At 45.3% G+C, this 18083-nt stretch overlaps 1 protein-coding gene across 2 annotated transcripts; it reads left to right on the forward strand.

The window, feature by feature from the left end:
• The first annotated feature begins 1748 nt into the window (after positions 1-1748).
• CRTAM (cytotoxic and regulatory T cell molecule) lies at positions 1749-18020 on the forward strand. 2 transcript variants are annotated; one of them, XM_081889931.1, is made up of 12 exons: positions 1749-2115; positions 6111-6260; positions 7481-7633; positions 8552-8695; positions 11051-11206; positions 12170-12244; positions 14341-14439; positions 15046-15144; positions 15314-15412; positions 15813-15956; positions 16579-16662; positions 17767-18020. In XM_081889931.1, the coding sequence occupies exons 1-12, from the start codon at positions 2061-2063 to the stop codon at positions 17898-17900; spliced, it is 1392 nt and encodes a 463-aa protein (XP_081746057.1). In that variant the 5' UTR covers positions 1749-2060; the 3' UTR covers positions 17901-18020. The 2 variants fall into 2 exon arrangements, with proteins under 2 accessions (XP_081746057.1, XP_081746056.1); XM_081889930.1 differs by having other exon boundaries at positions 1750-2115; positions 15311-15412.
• The last annotated feature ends 63 nt before the right edge of the window (positions 18021-18083 follow it).

An 18083-nucleotide genomic window follows, 5' to 3' on the forward strand; every position in this document is an offset into this window, starting at 1 on the left:
AGCCACTCTGGGCGGCTCCCAATCAAATGTTAAAAACAGTACAGCATTAAATATTAAAAACTCCCCTAAACCTTCCAATTTAGAGAAACGTTGGAGGCAGTGTGCCTCAGAATGACATTTGCCTGGGAATCACAAGTGAGGAGAGTGTTGTTGCATTCAGGCCCTTCTTTCTGGCTTCCCATATGGGGTCTGGTGGAGTCCTGTGAGAACAGGATGCTGGACTAGATTAATCTTTGTCCTGATCTAAGAGGGCTGCTCTTTTATGTTCTTAAAACTAAGGGGGGCTTGATACATTTTTGTGGAAAAGATGGAAGTGTAAGACACAGACACATTCTTCAACCCCTCTCATAATATCTATGGATAACTATGGAGTTGCAATCTTAAGTGCGTATACGGGAGTGTAAAGCCCGCTTTTATCCGCCCCACCTGTGTTTCGCTAGCTGTTGAGGGCACCCTAACATTATATATATATCTGAAAGTTCTAGGGCATTTTTAAATGAAGCTTTTAACTTTTTTAAAGGCAATTTTGGTTCCTTTTTCTGTTCCCCACACCTCATTCTCATGTTCAATTGCTGCCCATCCTTTTTAAACAAAACATGTGAAATTGTGTTGAGGAAGAAAACTGAGGCAGGGAAAGTACGTCTTCTGTCCATTGTGCATCCTTCTCAGTTCTCCATACCTTTATTTGGACACTGCAAAGCTTTCAACATGAAAAATAGAAGGGGGAGGGGAGGGTGGGTTTTTTAACAGTTACATTCAATTTTTGAGAACGGATTTGAAAGGTGAAAGTAAAGCACTCTTGAGCTCTGTAGGACTTTACTTCTGTGTAAACATGTTCAGGATTTTGCTGTGAGTCAGCCAATAGTGTTGACTGGTAGCAGGATCAAGACAAGCTGGGCATTAGTCATTTATACATGATGTTTCATATCCTACCTTTCTTCCAAGGAGCTCAAAGTGGTGTGCATGGTTCTATTCCTCCCCATTTTTATCCTCACAACAACCCTGAGTTGGTGACTGGCCAAAGTCACCAAGAGAGTTTCATGGCTGGCTGGAGATTGGAACTCTGCTCTGCCAGGTCCTAGTTTGACACTAACCACTACACCACACTGTCTCTCCAGTGTATTTCATTACATAACTTGGGATGGCCAAATGCATCTATTCCTTTCCGTTTCTCTTGGTTTCCCTTTTTCTCCTGTCTTGTTCGTCACATTTCTGCAGCATTATGCATTTAAAAATATAATGATGAAAATTTGTAATCAGGATAGTATGCATTTCCTCTTGTACATAGTTTTGTCTCCTACACATTTTACAAGTCGTTTCGTATGATGTTTTTGTTTGTGTGTTATTTTCATGAACATGTGCATTTTTATGCATGCTTCCTCTTACTAGATGCATTTTTGCTCACCCTTTTTGGCTGAGGAACTGCACCACAAAATTTGGAGAAGCGTGGGTTTCAAAGGACAGTGCTTTTTCTTCGATTCACATGTTATTTCAGGAAGTGCAAACGAGAGGGGTTCCTGTGAAAATCCAAACCAAATTTCTCGCCATCCCTTTTCTGTGGGATACCCTACCATATGGAGTTCTGATAAAGCAGCTTGGGGGGGCGGGGAATCCCAGCGGGCCAACACAGCTTGGTAAATAAACACAAGTATGCACAACCACCTTAATGAACAACCTGAACTGGAAATTGCGTCAGATGGTTTTGCCTTTTCCATATATGAAGCAGCAAGGAAAGATGAAGTACATGTTGGGCTTCAGAGAGGAATCAGCAGAGGTGTCTGATGTCAGCACTGCCCACATAGAAAGTTAATTTTAGAGCAGCCTAACAAGTGGCTACAAGTTTTCTTGACTTCAGCCGCAGAGGAAAGTGTCCCCCGTCTGAAAGATGTGAAGGGAGAGAGGAAAGGGGGCAGATCCTGTCACTGCTGAGGTCATGGCACATGCACTTGGTAGCCTGTTGAAAAGGAGGAGCCAGCTGCAGGCCCCTGACTTCAGAAGCAAAGAGGAAGTTTCTTCGGTAGCAACTTGGGGGCTGCTGTTGAAGGAGGCACCGACTCAACATGTCCCTCGTCCTGGCACTCTTTGAGCTGGCTTTGCTGCTGCAGCTGCTACAAGGTAGGTCACAACAGTTATTTATCATTATTTACTGCATTTGTATCCCACTTTTCCTCTGGGCAGCTCAAAGTGATGTACGTAGTTCTCCCCATTTTATCCTCACAAAAACCCTGCGAGGTAGGCTGAGAGCGAGAGGCTGGCCCACGGTCATCCAGTGGGTGGGGAGTCAGCCCTGGTCTCCCAGGTCCTAGTCCAGTGCTCTAACCACCTCTGGCTCTCTGAGCTCATTTGGGTGATGTTCAAACTTGCCAAGTTCAGGGAGAGCCATCCCTGCACCAGGACACCCAGAAGATTCTGGGAAATGGTCTAGGGTGACACACTTCAACTTTTTCAGACCTATACACACCTTTAAAAAAGGTAAAGGGACCCTTGACAATTAGGTCCAGTCGTGACCAACTCTGGGGTTGCGGCGCTCATCTCGCTTGATTGGCCGAGGGAGCCGGCGTACAGCTTCCGGGTCATGTGGCCAGCAGGACTAAGCCACTTCTGGCAAACCAGAGCAGCTCACAGAAATGACATTTACCTTCCCGCCGGAGTGGTACCTATTTATCTACTTGCACTTTGATGTGCTTTCAAACTGCTAGGTGGCAGGAGCAGGGACCGAGCAACGGGAGCTCACCCCGTCACGGGGATTCGAACCACCAACCTTCTGATCTGCAAGTCCTGGGCTCGGTGGTTTAACCCACAGCACCACCCACATCCCTACACCCACCTTTACCCACAGATAATTTGAGCAGCAGAGTCTGGTGCATCAGGGCAAATGGTGCACTGCCCCACCAATCTCAAATTATTATTTTTATTAATTTTCCAAATGACTACAAATCAAACCGAATTACTTCAATACAATTTCTTCAAATCAGGTTTCCCGCTCCTGTTGCAAACAATGATCATTTCCTCCCATAACTGCATCATTTTTATTTAGTGTCCACTTGTCATCCTTCACTTGCTGTTAAACTGTTCTTCCAGCTGACCGTTTTTCCCTCCTTACAAACAGCACCTCTGTTAGATCTTATAAATACAAAATCCATTCCACTGCCCCACCAATCTCAGCCTGGCCTCACCTGCCTGTAGTGGCATAGCGTGGGTTGCTGGTACCCAGGGCAGGCCAGCTGCTGATGCCACTGGAGCGCTCCCACCCTCATCGGAGCCAAACAGGATTGCACTGCCGCACCTGCCCACCTGCACAGGGAGGAGCCCAGTCAGCCGACATGGCCCTTGCCAGGCGTATCCCGCTGATGCCTGCAGAGAAGAGCACCAGGCGAGGCCATGCTGGGATAGCCCCTCGCTTGCCTCCCTCACTGTGGGCCTGGACTGCTCATTAGAAGCCATCTCTACCTTCCCCTTCATAGCCTTGCTTTATCCTCTTATTAGCTTGTACAGGGAAACACTAGATCCCCAGACTGGAAAGCTTGGCAAACCACACTCCTTTCAGGAAATGGGGTGGGAAGGCATTGTCTTTCCAGTAAGTCTGGTATGGCTGGATGTGTGAGGACAGGATCCAGGCATCACCAAAAGGCTTCCAATTGGGGAGCCGAACCAACAACTGCCACCTCTTATTCTCCCAAGCCTATGCAGAACCTAGCTCTGTTTGGGGTGGGGAATGGGCTGTGAAGCAGCTCTGGATGTTTCTGTTGTTGTTGTTGTTTAGTCGTTTAGTCGTGTCCGACTCGTTGTGACCCCATGGACCAGAGCACACCAGGCATCCCTGTCTTCCACTGCCTCTCACAGTTTGGTCAAACTCATGCTGGTAGCTTCGAGAACACTTTCCAACACTTTCCTCTGTCGTCCTCTTCTCCTTGTGCCCTCAATCTTTCCCAACATCAGGGTCTTTTCCAGGGAGTCTTCTCTTCTCATGAGGTGGCCAAAGTATTGGAGCCTCAGCTTCACAATCTGTCCTTCCAGTGAGCACTCAGGGCTGATTTCCTTAAGAATGGATAGGTTTGATCTTCTTGCAGTCCATGGGACTCTCAAGAGTCTCCTCCAGCACCATAATTCAAAAGCATCAATTCTTCAGTGATCAGCCTTCTTTATGGTCCAGCTCTCACTTCCATACATCACTATTGGGAAAACCATAGCTTTAATGATATGGACCTTTGTTGGCAAGGTGATGTCTCTGCTTTTTAAGATGCTGTCTAGGTTTGTCATTGCTCTGGGTGTTTCTACAAAGACAAAAACATGACTACATGGGTGTTAACTGGAACTTATAGATAAGCTATGTGAGGGGCGGTCAGCTTTAGGTGAGTCCTGTTGAAGATGGTGTGCTGCATTTAGCCCGTGTTTAATGATGTTGCGTATGAGGCTGAGGTGCAGCTGGGTGCCATTCAAGTGGGTTTAGCATGCATTCCCTGCACTCTGGACTGAGAATGTGCAACCACCACCTAGACCAGAAGTCCTCAATTTTTCAGTTTCAGGATCTGCCTTGAACCCAAGCAAACCTTGGGGGCCTCACTTCTCAAGTTTTTTTACCATGCATTGGTATGGTAGTACTGCTGCGATTCACTTTTGATCAAGCTATGACCAAGCTGCAGGTTCATTCAAACCCACCAGCTGAAGACTGATGGTGCCCTGATGGTCTAGGCCATATACTGTACACAGCTCTTAGGGTTGCCTGTCGTAACCCTGGATTTTCTAATGCCTCACATGGGAAAGTTTTGGGGTTTTTTGTACAAATGAATCTGGGCTGTGCACACTCACACATAAACTTCCTTTCTCTTTTAGTTTCAAGCTTTTGAATGCATATATTTTTGCCCCCACTGATGCTAGTGGCAGGAAGCAGTGAAGTTATAGAAAGGCCCCATAGAAAACCACAAGCACAGCTTTCTCTGCCTTGATACAGTGAACTTTGCAATGTTTTCCTTTAAAGTCAGAGCTTCAAGGTTCTCATGTACCCTAACAATTTCATTATATGAGCGGCAATCCTTATGCATCCAAAACAGTCCCTTCCTCACAAAGCGGGGGAGGTATCAGCAATCTTGGGGAAAGCACCAAGGTTTGCAGAAGCACAAGCAATCTTGAGAGAAAGAAAAAACATAATAATGGTAAGAAACTCCCCCACACACACACACACAAAACAGTCCAGTGAGGAATTGAGCAAGGTTTGTGGTCTGCTCTGCTCATGGGACACTAGCTAATGGTTTGAGCTGCTAAGTTTCATGCTAAGTTTCTGCTGTGTGGTTTGTTTGTTTATTTATTTATTGTCTTAAGGGCTTGCATTTTAATTGTATTTTGCATTTTCCTGTCTAAGAAAATTGCCTGGAGGTGGCACATAAATGGAGTGAATGCCTGGGGTAGGGAGAGGACAGGAGGAGTATCCTCTGGAAGGAGCATAGAAGGTTAGAACTCAGAACAGGAACATTCAACGCTGCAACATTTTGTTGCAGTCCTACTTGTTTCTCTGTCAGAAATCATATCCCTCAAGGCAGCCTCCTTTAGTAGTCACCACAACCGTGTGAGATAAATCAGGTTGAGAATCAGACTTAACCCAGACAATGCAGAACTGATGCTCGTTGGTAAGGAGATAGCCTGGCTAATTCAGTACAAATAAAGCATGCTTCTTTATCTAACCCAACCTAAGTTGTGTACCTTTGTCACAGAGGGCTTGAAATGGTGAATTGCAACATAGGGCTCACCACTCATTTTGGGTTTTTTTGTTTTCCAGCTGCAACTCATTTTTCTGTGGCAAATGTACAGGCTCTCTCCCCTTACTGCACTGTAATTGTGGTGGTGGTTCTTGGGTGGTTTTTTTTTTCTTTTCATTGCACTTAACCTCAGAATCCCCCCTGAGCACATCATTTGGCCCAGTTTGGCTATAGTGCTGGTGGCACTCACCACCCGAGTTTGCCATTGTGCTGTGGGCACAGATGTGGAAAATAAACACAAGGTGTGTGACCGAACTGAAATATCAGCTCTTTAAAACAGGAGAGGGCTGTTCTATCTTGTTCCAAGGTGAGCTTTCGGCTCGGAGCAACCCTTCACAAATCCATTTCCTTTTGCAGGGTCTTTTCAAGAAGCTCCCATTGAAAACATAACTGTAGTGGAGGGGGAAAATCTGGATCTACGCTGCGCTGTGGCTGGGGATATCGGATCTGCTGTGGAGTGGAAGAACCCACGTGGGTTTGTGATTTTCTTCAGGAACACCCAGCGAGGTAGGTGCTGGGGGAAGGCAGGGACCCCATAACATTTCCACCGGAAATAGGAAACAAGTAAGATTTCCCAAGGAACAGCGATATGAGTCACACACACCAACACAACTCAGCTTTGACAGGTTCACTCACAGCCACACCCCTGCAGGAAGTCAGTGCAATGAAGGCCCCCTTTGCAGTGGTTAGGATGTGTGAATACAGCAATTCCTTCCAACGGGTTTATTATGCCGCCCCTACATTTGAAAAAGGAACGGAAAAAAGCCCACCACTCTTTCCAACAGTCGGTTCGTTCAGGTGGGCTCTAACATGTGCCACAAGTGTGGTGCAGTGGTTAGAGTGCTGAACTAGGACCTGGGAGAGCAGGGTTCAGATTCCCACTTGGCCATGAAGCTCACCTTGCGCCAGTCACTGCCGCCTGGCTTAGCCTACCTTACAGGGTTGTTTTGAGGATTAAATGAGGAGAGGGAGAACCATGTCTACCACCTTGAGCACCTTGGAGGAAAAGGTGGGATGTAAACACAATCAATCAATCAATCAATCAATAGGTAGGTCTTTAAAGATGCCACTTTACAGGAGTGTTTTGCCTATACTTTTGTTTCTTGGGGCACAGGGTTTCCTGGATTAAAAGTGGAGGCATGCTTCTCTCTTCCCCCTTATCCCTGCAACACAGCCCATTACTCCCCTTCAGAATGAGGCAGAACCTAATTGAAATATACTCAGAGTAGAGTGCGGCTTTCATGCTCTTTATTCAGCTCATAGTAGTGTGGAATGAAAGTTTCCCCAAAATACCTGCTTTATATACATTATTTACACAATGGGCCGCACGTGATTGGCTAATTCTGGGATTCTCCTGTAGGCCAATAGGTTGCGGATTCACTTCCACCTGGAGCTGTATTGGGTGGCTCCTGCGGACCAATCAGACTGCTGCATTGTTCTAGGACCAATCAGACTGCTGCATTCTGTACCCTATTGTTCTAGGACCAGTCAGACTGCCGCATTCTGAATCCTATTGTTCCCAATCATACTGCTGCATTGTTCTAGGACCAATCAAACTGCTGCATTCTGTACCCTATTGTTCTAGGACCAGTCAGACTGCTGCATTCTGAATCCTATTGTTCTAGGACCAATCAGCCTTTTGGATCCTATTCAACTCAGTACATAACACTAATGCACTGCTATGCAATCTTTTACTGACTTGCCCCCATTGTTTATCTCTCTTGCAGGCATAAGAGATCCAAGGTATACACTTGTCCATCATTCAGCAGCTGACTTCTCTGTCCGTCTCTCCAACGTCACGGTGCGCGATGAAGGAGTCTATACATGCCTCCACTACATGGTGCCAACCGGAAGGAAGCAGGTGAACGTCAATGTCTTAGGTGAGCCTCCAGGCTTTCAGTGGATGACACAGTGATGGGAAGGGTGATGTCAGAGTGGAACCTCCAACAGCTGCTGAGCAGGAGCCACGAACTCGTTGTCTATCCTGGGATCAAAGACAGGAGCTGAAAACCAGAGGCTGCATTTGCACTTCCAAAGATGCCAGAGTCGCTGGCTGATCCCAGTTCATTTTGCATGAGGAGCATTTCATTTATTTAACAAAAATTGTATGCCACTTGTTTGTAGTGAAACCAGTTTACAAGGAATATTGATATTATCCGTTAAAAAGCAACTGAAAACATCAAAAGCTAATTGAAATTAACAGTAAGAGATAAAGAAAGGTTAAAACAGCCAAATTAAAAGTAATAGCAAAAAGTTTAAAATGTATTTGTTTCTTTGTTTAAATGTTTATACAGCTCACATTCATAAGAAATGCAACAAGGCAGTGTGGCTGCACATGCAAGTTGCAATGGTATGAAAAGCATCTAGAAAACATCAGTATAAAAACCCATAAATTTGGCTTGGTTGAAAGAAAATTCACACTTCAAAGGCCTGTCTAAATAACACAGTTTTCAGAAAACCTCTAAGCAGTGCTATTTTTCTAGAAAAAGAGGTGTCAGAACTCACCATGAATGCCTCCCTAGTTCTCTTACAATGGCAATTAAGAAACCAACCAGGAAGCTGAAATTAAGCTTGGCTTTCTGTTGCTGGGGGTTATGGTTTGTTGCACCCTCATAATCAGGATTGCCAGCCAGCCAGAAACCATGGCTTGTTGTTGACGTGATCCTTGGCTTGTTCACTAGGAAAACATCTCTTATCTGCAGATGTTGAAAAATTTGAAGCAAACCCTTCATTCTTTGCCATAATGAAGTTGTGGTGGGGAGACTGTCACCTTCAAATCTGATTCTGTCTTCTTACAGCTGCTCCTTCCAGACCTCTGCTGGAAGCAACAAGGGTCAGAGTTCATGATCAAGAGGAAAAGATGGTGTTAAGGTGCTCCACCTGGGGTGCTAAACCCTCTCCTCAAATTACGTGGCTGCTGGACAATGGGATGGAACTCTTTGGTATGAACTTGCTTTCCTCTTGCTTTCTTTGTGCAGTGTATTTTGTCTTTTAAAAGCTGTTCTAGAACCAGATGGTTCCATTGGTCAGGAATGATGGGTTGGCCCTTGTCTCACTGAAGCAAATTTGCATGCACAATGTTGTTGTTTAGTCGTTTAGTCGTGTCCGACTCTTCATGACCCCATGGACCAGAGCACGCCAGGCACTCCTGTCTTCCACTGCCTCCCACAGTTTGGTCAAACTCATGCTGGTAGCTTCGAGAACACTATCCAACCATGTCGTCCTCTGTTGTCCCCTTCTCCTTGTGCCCTCCATCTTTCCTAACATCAGGGTCTTTTCCAGGGAGTCTTCTCTTCTCATGAGGTGGCCAAAGTATTGGAGGCTCAGCTTCACGATCTGTCCTTCCAGTGAGCACTCAGGGCTGATTTCCTTAAGAATGGATAGGTTTGATCTTCTTGCAGTCCATGGGACTCTCAAGAGTCTCCTCCAACACCATAATTCAAAAGCATCAATTCTTCGGCGATCAGCCTTCTTTATGGTCCAGCTCTCACTTCCATACATCACTACTGGGAAAACCATAGCTTTAACTATACAGACCTTCGTTGGCAAAGTGATGTCTCTGCTTTTTAAGATGCTGTCTAGGTTTGTCATTGGCATGCACAATAACCAAATTTTATTCCATAAAATCACCTTTTAATAACTGCATTCAGATACACTAATCATAGAACTGTAGATTTGGACGGGACCACAAGGGTCATCTAATCCAACCCTCTGCAATGCCGGAATCTTTTCCCCCTTTCTGGTTTCCCTTTCTCTTCCAAATACATTTTTAAAGGCTTTCCTCCCAGGTCTTCATAATTTTTTTAAAAGCAAATGCTGGTAGAGTTTGTGTTGAAATTAAAAATCCAGATCAAGGATAACGATCCTGTAGATTTGAAGCCAAATGTGGTTGTGTAGGCATCTGTGTCTGGCCCTCAGCACTCCCTCAGGCCATGCACTGTCCCTGGGCACACTTCACACCACCCCTCTCCTGAGTGAATCATAGAACCGTGTGTAATGGTTATAGGGGTTGCTCATGCATAAGTTGCCGCCACTCCTGGCTAGGTTGCCTGGTTAAACCTTTTCTGTCTGGACAGCCCTTCACTTCGTGGCTGTTTCAGTCGCTAGCAGAATCCGTCAGTGGGCGTTTCTTGAACCTCTTCCAGCAAAGAAGTTCTTTGACGCCAAGTCTCCGCCTACTCTCCCTGCGCAGAAGTCTTCTGCGCAGGGTGGGTGTGGGCAGCGGAGGACCCGTGCTCTCCCCGCTGGTCTCCGGCAAGGAGTCCTGGAGCCCCCTCGCCGATTCCCCCATCTGCCCCCCTTTATCCCTGGTGTTACACTGATTTCCTTCCCCAGCCGATGAGCTGCCTCTCTCCCTGCTGGGCCCTTCTCCAGTATCGCTTTGGAGCATTGCCTCCGCCTCTAGCTCCGATGGCAGTTCCCTGACATCGTGGAATTGCAGAGTTAGAAGGGACCTCAAGGATCACCTAGCCCACCCACCCCCTGCAATGCAGAAATCTCAGCTAAAGCATCCATGGCAGATGGCCATCCAACCTCTGCTTAAAAACCTCTAAGGAAGGAGAGTCCACAACCTTCTGAGGGAGAACATTCCACTGTCAAACAGTTCTTCCTGTTTTTCCTGATGCTTCTGCCTGGATGGAATATGTCCTTGAAACTCTGGATAATGCCAGCTTTTGCACAGCCGGAACGTAGCCTACTGTGTACCAATTGGTTCCCCCACTTTTGGCACTGCCCCTACACACTACTGTGATGCTGCCCCGCATGGGATACCCACAAGGGACTGTGACCCTTGGGCTGAAGAATGTTCCCCATCCTTGTTCTAGATACCATGCCTGAGACAGGTTTAGAATTTCAAATGTCGCATTCATTCTGAATAGATCAATATGGTAAGGCACTATAAGGGATTTTGAGGCAGTCCAGTCAGGACCAGGGACTCTCAGAGTGACTGGCTTGCCTGCCTGTTACAGAGAAAATGGCCAGTTTGAAAGGGCTTTCTGGCAGTGATTGATTTCTTTATGGTGATTCTCCGAAAGGGCAATGCGAGAAGAACCCAGCAAAGGAGGGATCAAATAATAAAGGGGTCCAAATAAAGCAAGCTTGGAGACAGGAGTGTTCTTAGAGAAGAAGGAGGGGGAGAAAAGGCAACAGGAAAGAGTTGGAGGGAGAAAGGAAAACATAGAATTGGCAGGTCTCCAGCTGTCAACTAAAGTTCCAAAAGTTTTAATTGTTTGCCATTCCTTTTCTTAAAACCATTCATAGGAATTATTTCCTTCCTTGTATTCCCAAATGCATTTTAGGTGATACTAAACACCAGCAGGAAGAGAAGAAATGGAATTCAACTAGCACCCTCACAGTCCACACCTACACCCAGAAGTCTGGTGTTACTTGTGTTATTCGTCACAAAGCTCTCCGAGGAGGAAATTTAACAGCAAATTTACACCTTGGGCACAATGGTAAGTGCCAAATGTGCACAGTGTTGCTGAGGTGGCTCTGTGCCATCAGCGTTCAAGACAGAGCAATACCGAGAGGAGAGAAGGCACAAATTCTGTCTTCTTCACATCAAAATACATTCAATGGCAAATCAATAGCACAGATTGTGGCAGTCTGCTTTAAAAAGGAAGGGCTGCCACATTATGGCCACAAGTTAGCTTAGTTGGTTAGAGCAGGGTGCTGATAATGCCCAACTTGCAGGTTCGATCCCCATACGGGACAGCTGCATATTCCTACTATTGGACTAGATGGTGCTTGGGATCACTTCCAATTCTACAATTCTATTAATCTAGATTAGTAAAACCAGGGCAGAATTTTGCCAGGCCCCATGCTAACCTCGTTGCTTACTAAGAACAGAAGAACATGAGAGCGTAATAATAGCTCAGCTGAATCTCAAACCAAAGGCCCAACTTTTCCAGCATTCTATTTCTTTCTGTAGCCAACCAGAAACCTCCAGGATACCTCCAGGAAGTTGTGAAGAAAATAGCCCTTCTTCCATTTTTGCTCCCTAGCCTAGGTGCAAGGAGCTAGACAACCAGCGAAACTAGAGTCTCCATTTAGCTATTGTGCAGAATAGCTAGTGAAGGTTCTGCCATTCCTAATCTCTGCTAACCCTCTTTTAAAGGCAACGAAAGTGCCCTTGCCATTTCTTGTGAAAGTGAGTTCTATAAATGACCCTGAGTTTGAATATTATGTGAGAGCAGAAGAGGGGTGGCCTTGTTCTGTGTCCTTCACCATTGGAGGTACAGTTGGTGCTCTGATGCCGTGGATCAGGGATGGGGAATCTGCGTCCCTCCAGACTTTGTTGGACTGCAGCTCCCATCATGACCATGCTAGTGGCAGTTGGGAATCCGACAATATATGCACCACAACCATACATGGAGGAAATGAGGAAAATTCTGAACGATTATGTTTCTCTTTTCCAGAGCCTACCACAGACTTCGCCCCAACAACACTTGCAGTTAGTACGATAACTCCAGAAAACCTTCCCCATTATAAAGGTAAAATACGCCGCCGCCATTTTTGTGGGGTGTGATGTACTCACTACATTCTCGTCATCCAATGCTACTTCCTGCCTTCCCACCCAAATCCAATGCAGTGGTACCTTGGTTTTTGGGCATCTTGGAAGCCGAATGTTTCGGTTTTCGAACGCTGAAAACCCAGAAGTAAATGCTTCCATTTTCCATTTTCGGAAGTTGAACGGCTTCCGCTGCATGTTTTTCAATTTTCTCAATTGAACTTGCAGCCAGCCCTTTGCGCCTTGGTTTTCAAACGTTTCGGAAATTTAACAGTCTTCCGGAACAGATTACGTTTGAGAACTGAAGTACCACTGTACATGGACAATTGGATCTGTTCAGTCTGCAATGAGCTGTTTTATTTTGAGAGCTTGGTTTTTTAAACTTTGCTTTTTATACTTCTGCAAATGTCGGGGTTCTCCAGAGCATGCTGATACAGCCAACTCCTTTTCCCATGGCTCCATTTTAGTCCTAATCCTGTAGGCGCTCACTACTTGTGTTCATTATTAGAGGGAACTGGTGGCTTTCAAAGGGCATTGGGCAATTTGAAGGGGATAGGTCTGTCGATGGCTGCATTAGCCAATGGGAAAAAAAGGAGGAGGAGGAGGCCATTGCTTCTTCAAGCTTTGCCTGTGGTCCTCATGGAGGGCCCAGTGCGTCACTGTGCAAAAGAGGGTGCTGGCTTAGGTGGAACTTCTGATCTGATCTGTCAGGGCTTTTCTGACATTCATCCTGCACAGTGGAGGCTGGTCTGTTAGGGTGCCCCACCAACTTCAGTCTGCCCCCAACTACCTGACTTCTTATTTGCAACCAGTTAATCAATCAATCAATCAATCAATCATCCCCTGGGTAAGCTTTCCCAGAAGATGTTTAGCACATAGCTTCCCCACTATGGAGAGGAGGCTTATTGGTCCGTAGTTGGATGGTAATGTGCGCTCTTCCTTTTTGTATATTGGAATGATGATTACGCCTGTCCCTGCCTCTGGCATAAAAAGTCCAGTCCTATCTACCCTTGTGAATAGGTTGGCCAGCAAGGGAGCCCACCAGTCAGGGTCTAGTTCAAGAACATTGGGACCTATGCCATCTGGGCCAGTGACTTTCTGTTGCTGGCCTATTAAGATTTTTATTTCATCTGATGAAACTGGGGGCCACTTGGGGGCATCAATTTGCATAGAATGATAACAAGCTGTCCCATTGGAATGATCCTCATGCAAGACACTTGAAAAGTAGTGGTACCAACCATTAGGTGGAACAGGTGGAGAGGATAAGTCATTAGTGTTAAATGCCCCAGAAACTAAGGGCCAGAATCTCCTTTTATCGTTTGAGGTTATGGCATATGTAGTGGAGTTGTTCCTGTTGTTTGTTGGTATGTTCAGATCTTCGTCTTTTTAAAAAATAAGGTGCTGCAGTAAGTTTTGGGACCTGAAATATTCTGGGCGGTGGCTTCTTCCTTACGGTGTGGGTGGAAGATATTCCAGATGTGTGCTTTGAAATCTCTGCATTCCTTATGAAACCAGGTTGCAGCAAAGGGCTCCCTGGGTTGTTTTCACACTGTGAATTGTTGTTTTGAAAACTCATTCAGAGATGTTATTAGGATTTCAAATGATTCAACCAGTCTAGAGGGTGGCACTGGACGTCCACTTCCTCCTCCTTAGGATTCACCCACTCTTCTTCTTGTCCCAAGTCTAAAAAGCACAAGTCTGAGTGGTTTTCCCCTTGCCTCCCTCCTTTCATAGGAAAAGCCCACACCTTAGTGCTAAATCAGAGAAAACCTGAATTGCTGTTTGCTCCGACTGAGCACTAAAGAGCGCTTTTCCCTGGGGGGAAGCAGTGGAATGAGAGGCAGTGTGGAGGAGCCCTTAGTCTCACTACTGACCATATAAAACTCAGTAAGGAGGAGGTTTGGGACAAAGCTAGAATGGGTTTGCTGTGACTGTCATTAACTCTGGCTCCCCCTGCTGTCAGCCTCCCAGCCTTCTGCCCAACCAGTCCCAATGGGCACCAGCCCCCCCCCCCATGGTCTTGGGGTAAGAAAAGGGGGAAGAAGACTTTTTAAAAATTCTTTTTTATTATTTCAACAGGGCCAGGCAAAGCATTAAATATTACAGAAGGAAGCCCTGGGACACAAACACCACACACAAGCGCTGCAGCAGCAACTCTGAATTCTATTGCTACCAATGGTATGATGAAGCAGTTTAACAATTATTTCCTGACGTTAAAAAATGAAGTTGATTTCCGATGATAACCCAACCACATGCAGCTTACTTCATCTCCTGGAATATCAGTATTGCAGCATTTTACATTTTGCTTGATGCAGAATATTGGGTAGTTCGTTGCTTTTAGATGTGGTGATAGTTAGCAGTCTAGATGTCTTGAAAAGTGGATTAGGCAAATTCATGGAGGCTGAAGCTATTGGTGCCTATTTGTTCAGATGGTTTAAATAGAACCTCCCAGTTCAGAGGCAGTATACCAGCACAAAGCAACAGCAGGAGAAGCCTTTATGACCTGCTTGTGGCCATGAGGCTCTTAATCTCTGGGTTGTGGGTTTGAGCCCCATGTTAGGCAAACGTTTCCTGCATTGCAGGGGGGTAGAGTAGGTGATTCTCATGGACCCTTGCAACTCTACAATTCTATTATGTCCAGAGGCATCCAGTGGCCATCATGGTAACAGCATGCTGACTTAGCTGGAGCATAGGTCTGAGGCTGAGCTAGTAGGATTCTTTATGAGTTCTTAAATTTTTGCTTGGGAATTAAAGGAACAACCCTTCTCTTTTCATTTTCTCCAGGCTCAGAAAAAATATTAAATGCGACAGAAGAAAACCTTAGTATACCAACTCTGTCTCCAACTGGAGGAGCAGCAACCCTGAATTCTTATGCCACAAAAGGTATGCTGAAATAATATTAAAATAATCATTTCCAAATGGAATTAACTTCTGCTGCTAATCCTTAAATATACAGATTATTTCAAGATATTCACTATAATTTCAGCATTACTATATTCACTCCTCTCAGGATGTGAAAGGAATAAACCTTCTTTTTTTTTCAATTCAGCAGAATCAGATAAAATATCCAATGTGACTGAAGGAAATTCTACTACACAAACACCGTATACAGGTTCTGACACAGCAACTCTGAATTCTCAGAGCACAATTGGTAAGTTAGTGAAAGGTTAACATCCTGATGTACAGGTAGCCAGTGTGGTGCCCTACATATGTTTTGGACTCCGGTTCCCATCACCCAATCCAGCATGGCCAATGGTCAGGAATTATGGGAGTTGTAGTCCAACATCTGGAATGAATGCTCAACTTTTTGGAAACACTCAATAGACGGGTCATCTGGAAGTGACCAAAAACTCGTTCTACCAGCTGAAGAGAAACTTTGCAACCAACCCAATGCACTGTTGTTAACTCATTTGCTGGTGGGGATCCATCAGACATTGCCCCTAAAGGAACCATGGCTGGCTGTTACAGAAATATGATGTTTCTGCAACACTCAGAGGACAATGTACCAAAGGCACGAAAACTCACATTTTTATTTTTATTTTTGTTAACAGGAACAAATATTACACATGAAGGAATCGTGAAACGAGCGAGCCTTTTGCTTCCCATCCTTGTGACGGTGTTACTTTCTGCTCTCTTCATCATTGTCCTGCTTTTTGTGGTGAAACTGTGGAAGGCTCACAGAGAATGGAAGAAAGGTTAGAGAGGACAAACAAATGAACAGAGTGTGCACTTTGGATGCTTTGACAACCCCTCCCCTCCCAAAAGCAGTGCAGGGGGTAGGACTGTCATTATGCACACTTAAGGTAAAGGTAAAGGTAAAGGGACCCCTGAACATTAGGTCCTGTTGCAGACGACTCTGGGGTTGCGGCACTCATCTTGCTTTATTGGCCGAGGGAGCTGGCGTACAGCTTCCGGGTCATGTGGCCAGCATGACTAAGCCACTTCTGGCGAAACCAGAGCAGTGCACGGAAACACCGTTTACCTTCCCGCCACAGTGGTACCTATCGTATTTATCTACTTGCACTTTGTGCTTTTGAACTGCTAGGTTGGCAGGAGCAGGGACTGAGCAATGGGAGCTCACCCTGTCACGGGGATTTGAACCACTGACCTTCTGATCGGCAAGCCCTAGGCTCTGTGGTTTAACCCACAGTGCCACCCGCTTCCCTTTATGCACACTTACCTGGGAGTAAATCCCAATGAATTCAGTGGGGCTTCAGATTGCAATTGACCCCTGCCTCTTTGTGAAGAAATGTCACACACACACACACACACACTGCTGCTGCTCATTATTTTCCTTTCCAAATGTCACCTATGTAGAAACTGAAGTTTCGGATCAGACGCTTGAAAGTAACAAATCTCGGCCAAATGAAGACAACCATGGGCTGGAGAAGAACAGAAATGGTAAGCATGGAAATTTTTGTGTTTGCGTGGATGGGGGTAGAGGGAATTATTTGAATTAAGAAATGCAACCAAGGTAATAGCTGACGGATCAACTAGGGATTAAAGTCTAACCGTATTTTTGTTCTCGGTTTATACAACAGTTCCAAAGCAATGAATCTGGATTTTATCCATGAAAACAAAGTTGTACCACTAACCCCACAATTCAAGGCCTATGTCCAGAAAGGACACAAAGAAAGTCTTTACAAAAAGCGGTTATAATTTAAAAGGGAGATGGAATAAATGATATGATGAAATAAATTCCAATACAGTTGTACCTTGGATCCTGAACGCCTTGGCTCCCAAACAAATCGGCTCCCAAACAATCGAAACCTGGAAGTGAGTGTTCCGGTTTTCGAACAATTTTCAGAAGCCGAATGTCCGGCACTGCTTCCGCGGCTTCCGATTGGCTGAAGGAGCTTCCTGCAGCCAATCAGAAGCCGCGCTTTGGTTTCCGAATGTTTTGGAAGTCAAATGGACTTCCAGAAAGGATTCCGTTCGACTTCCAAGGTACGACTGTATTTTTAAAACAACATCAGTACAGCCATCAGTAAAATCAACAAAAGTTTAAAAGAATAAAAAAGAGCGGAAGGTTCATCTGAAGGCAACAAAAGAGAGGGGACGAAATGGCATTCTCAAGGGAGGGAATCTTACTGATGTGAAAAGGTCATTGGCACCTGACAACCCATGTGGCAAGGTCAGTGTAGTGGTCACAGTGTTGGACTGGGACATGGGAGACCAGGGTTCAAAACCCCAACAGAGCCAATAAACTGACCGGGTGACCTTGGACCAGTCTAATCTACCTTACAAGGTTGTTGTTGCAAGAATTAAATGAGGATGGAGAGAACCTTGTCCACCACCTTGAGCTGCTCAGAGAAAAAGGTGAGATGTAACTGCAAGAAATAATAATAAATACAATTTTAGGTCCCAGATTGCTTTGAAATACATGAATAGGTTCTGATTTCAGTAATGGCTGACAGAGATAACTTCATGTCATATTACACGGCAAAATAAGCACTCTGTGTGATGGGCAAGAGCAATACATATTTGTTTTATTTTTTTATGCAGTTATCCCTTGGAAGATCAGTAAGAAATATGTAATTGGAGGATCGTGCACGAGGACAATGAAGAATTCAGAGGGGAGTCAAGATTCATCAGTCTTTGAAAAACATGTGCCTTCCGTTAAGGAAACTGACCTGTGAGCGTCACTCCCTACTGACAGTATTGGACTATGTACAATGGCGCAGGACGGCATTCACTTTATTTAGCCTGTGGCTAAATATTTACCCTTCTGTGAAAAACATTTCAAAATCAACATTTTCAACAGGGCTAATTGTGTTGTAAATAAAAAGACAACCATACTGCAAAAGCTGTTGAGAATCTGC

The sequence above is a fragment of the Podarcis melisellensis genome (genome assembly GCF_964234715.1).
Source record: "Podarcis melisellensis genome assembly, chromosome: 15".
NCBI classification, from domain to species: Eukaryota; Metazoa; Chordata; class Lepidosauria; order Squamata; family Lacertidae; genus Podarcis; species Podarcis melisellensis.

Coding starts and splice junctions, on each gene's coding strand:
- CRTAM (XM_081889930.1), top strand. CDS start 2,061: ATGTCCCTCGTCCTGGCACTCTTTGAGCTGGCTTTGCTGCTGCAGCTG. Junction 7,634..8,551: donor GGTGAACGTCAATGTCTTAG/GTGAGCCTCCAG, acceptor GTCTTCTTACAG/CTGCTCCTTCCAGACCTCTG. Junction 15,145..15,310: donor GAATTCTTATGCCACAAAAG/GTATGCTGAAAT, acceptor TTTTCAATTCAG/CAGAATCAGATAAAATATCC.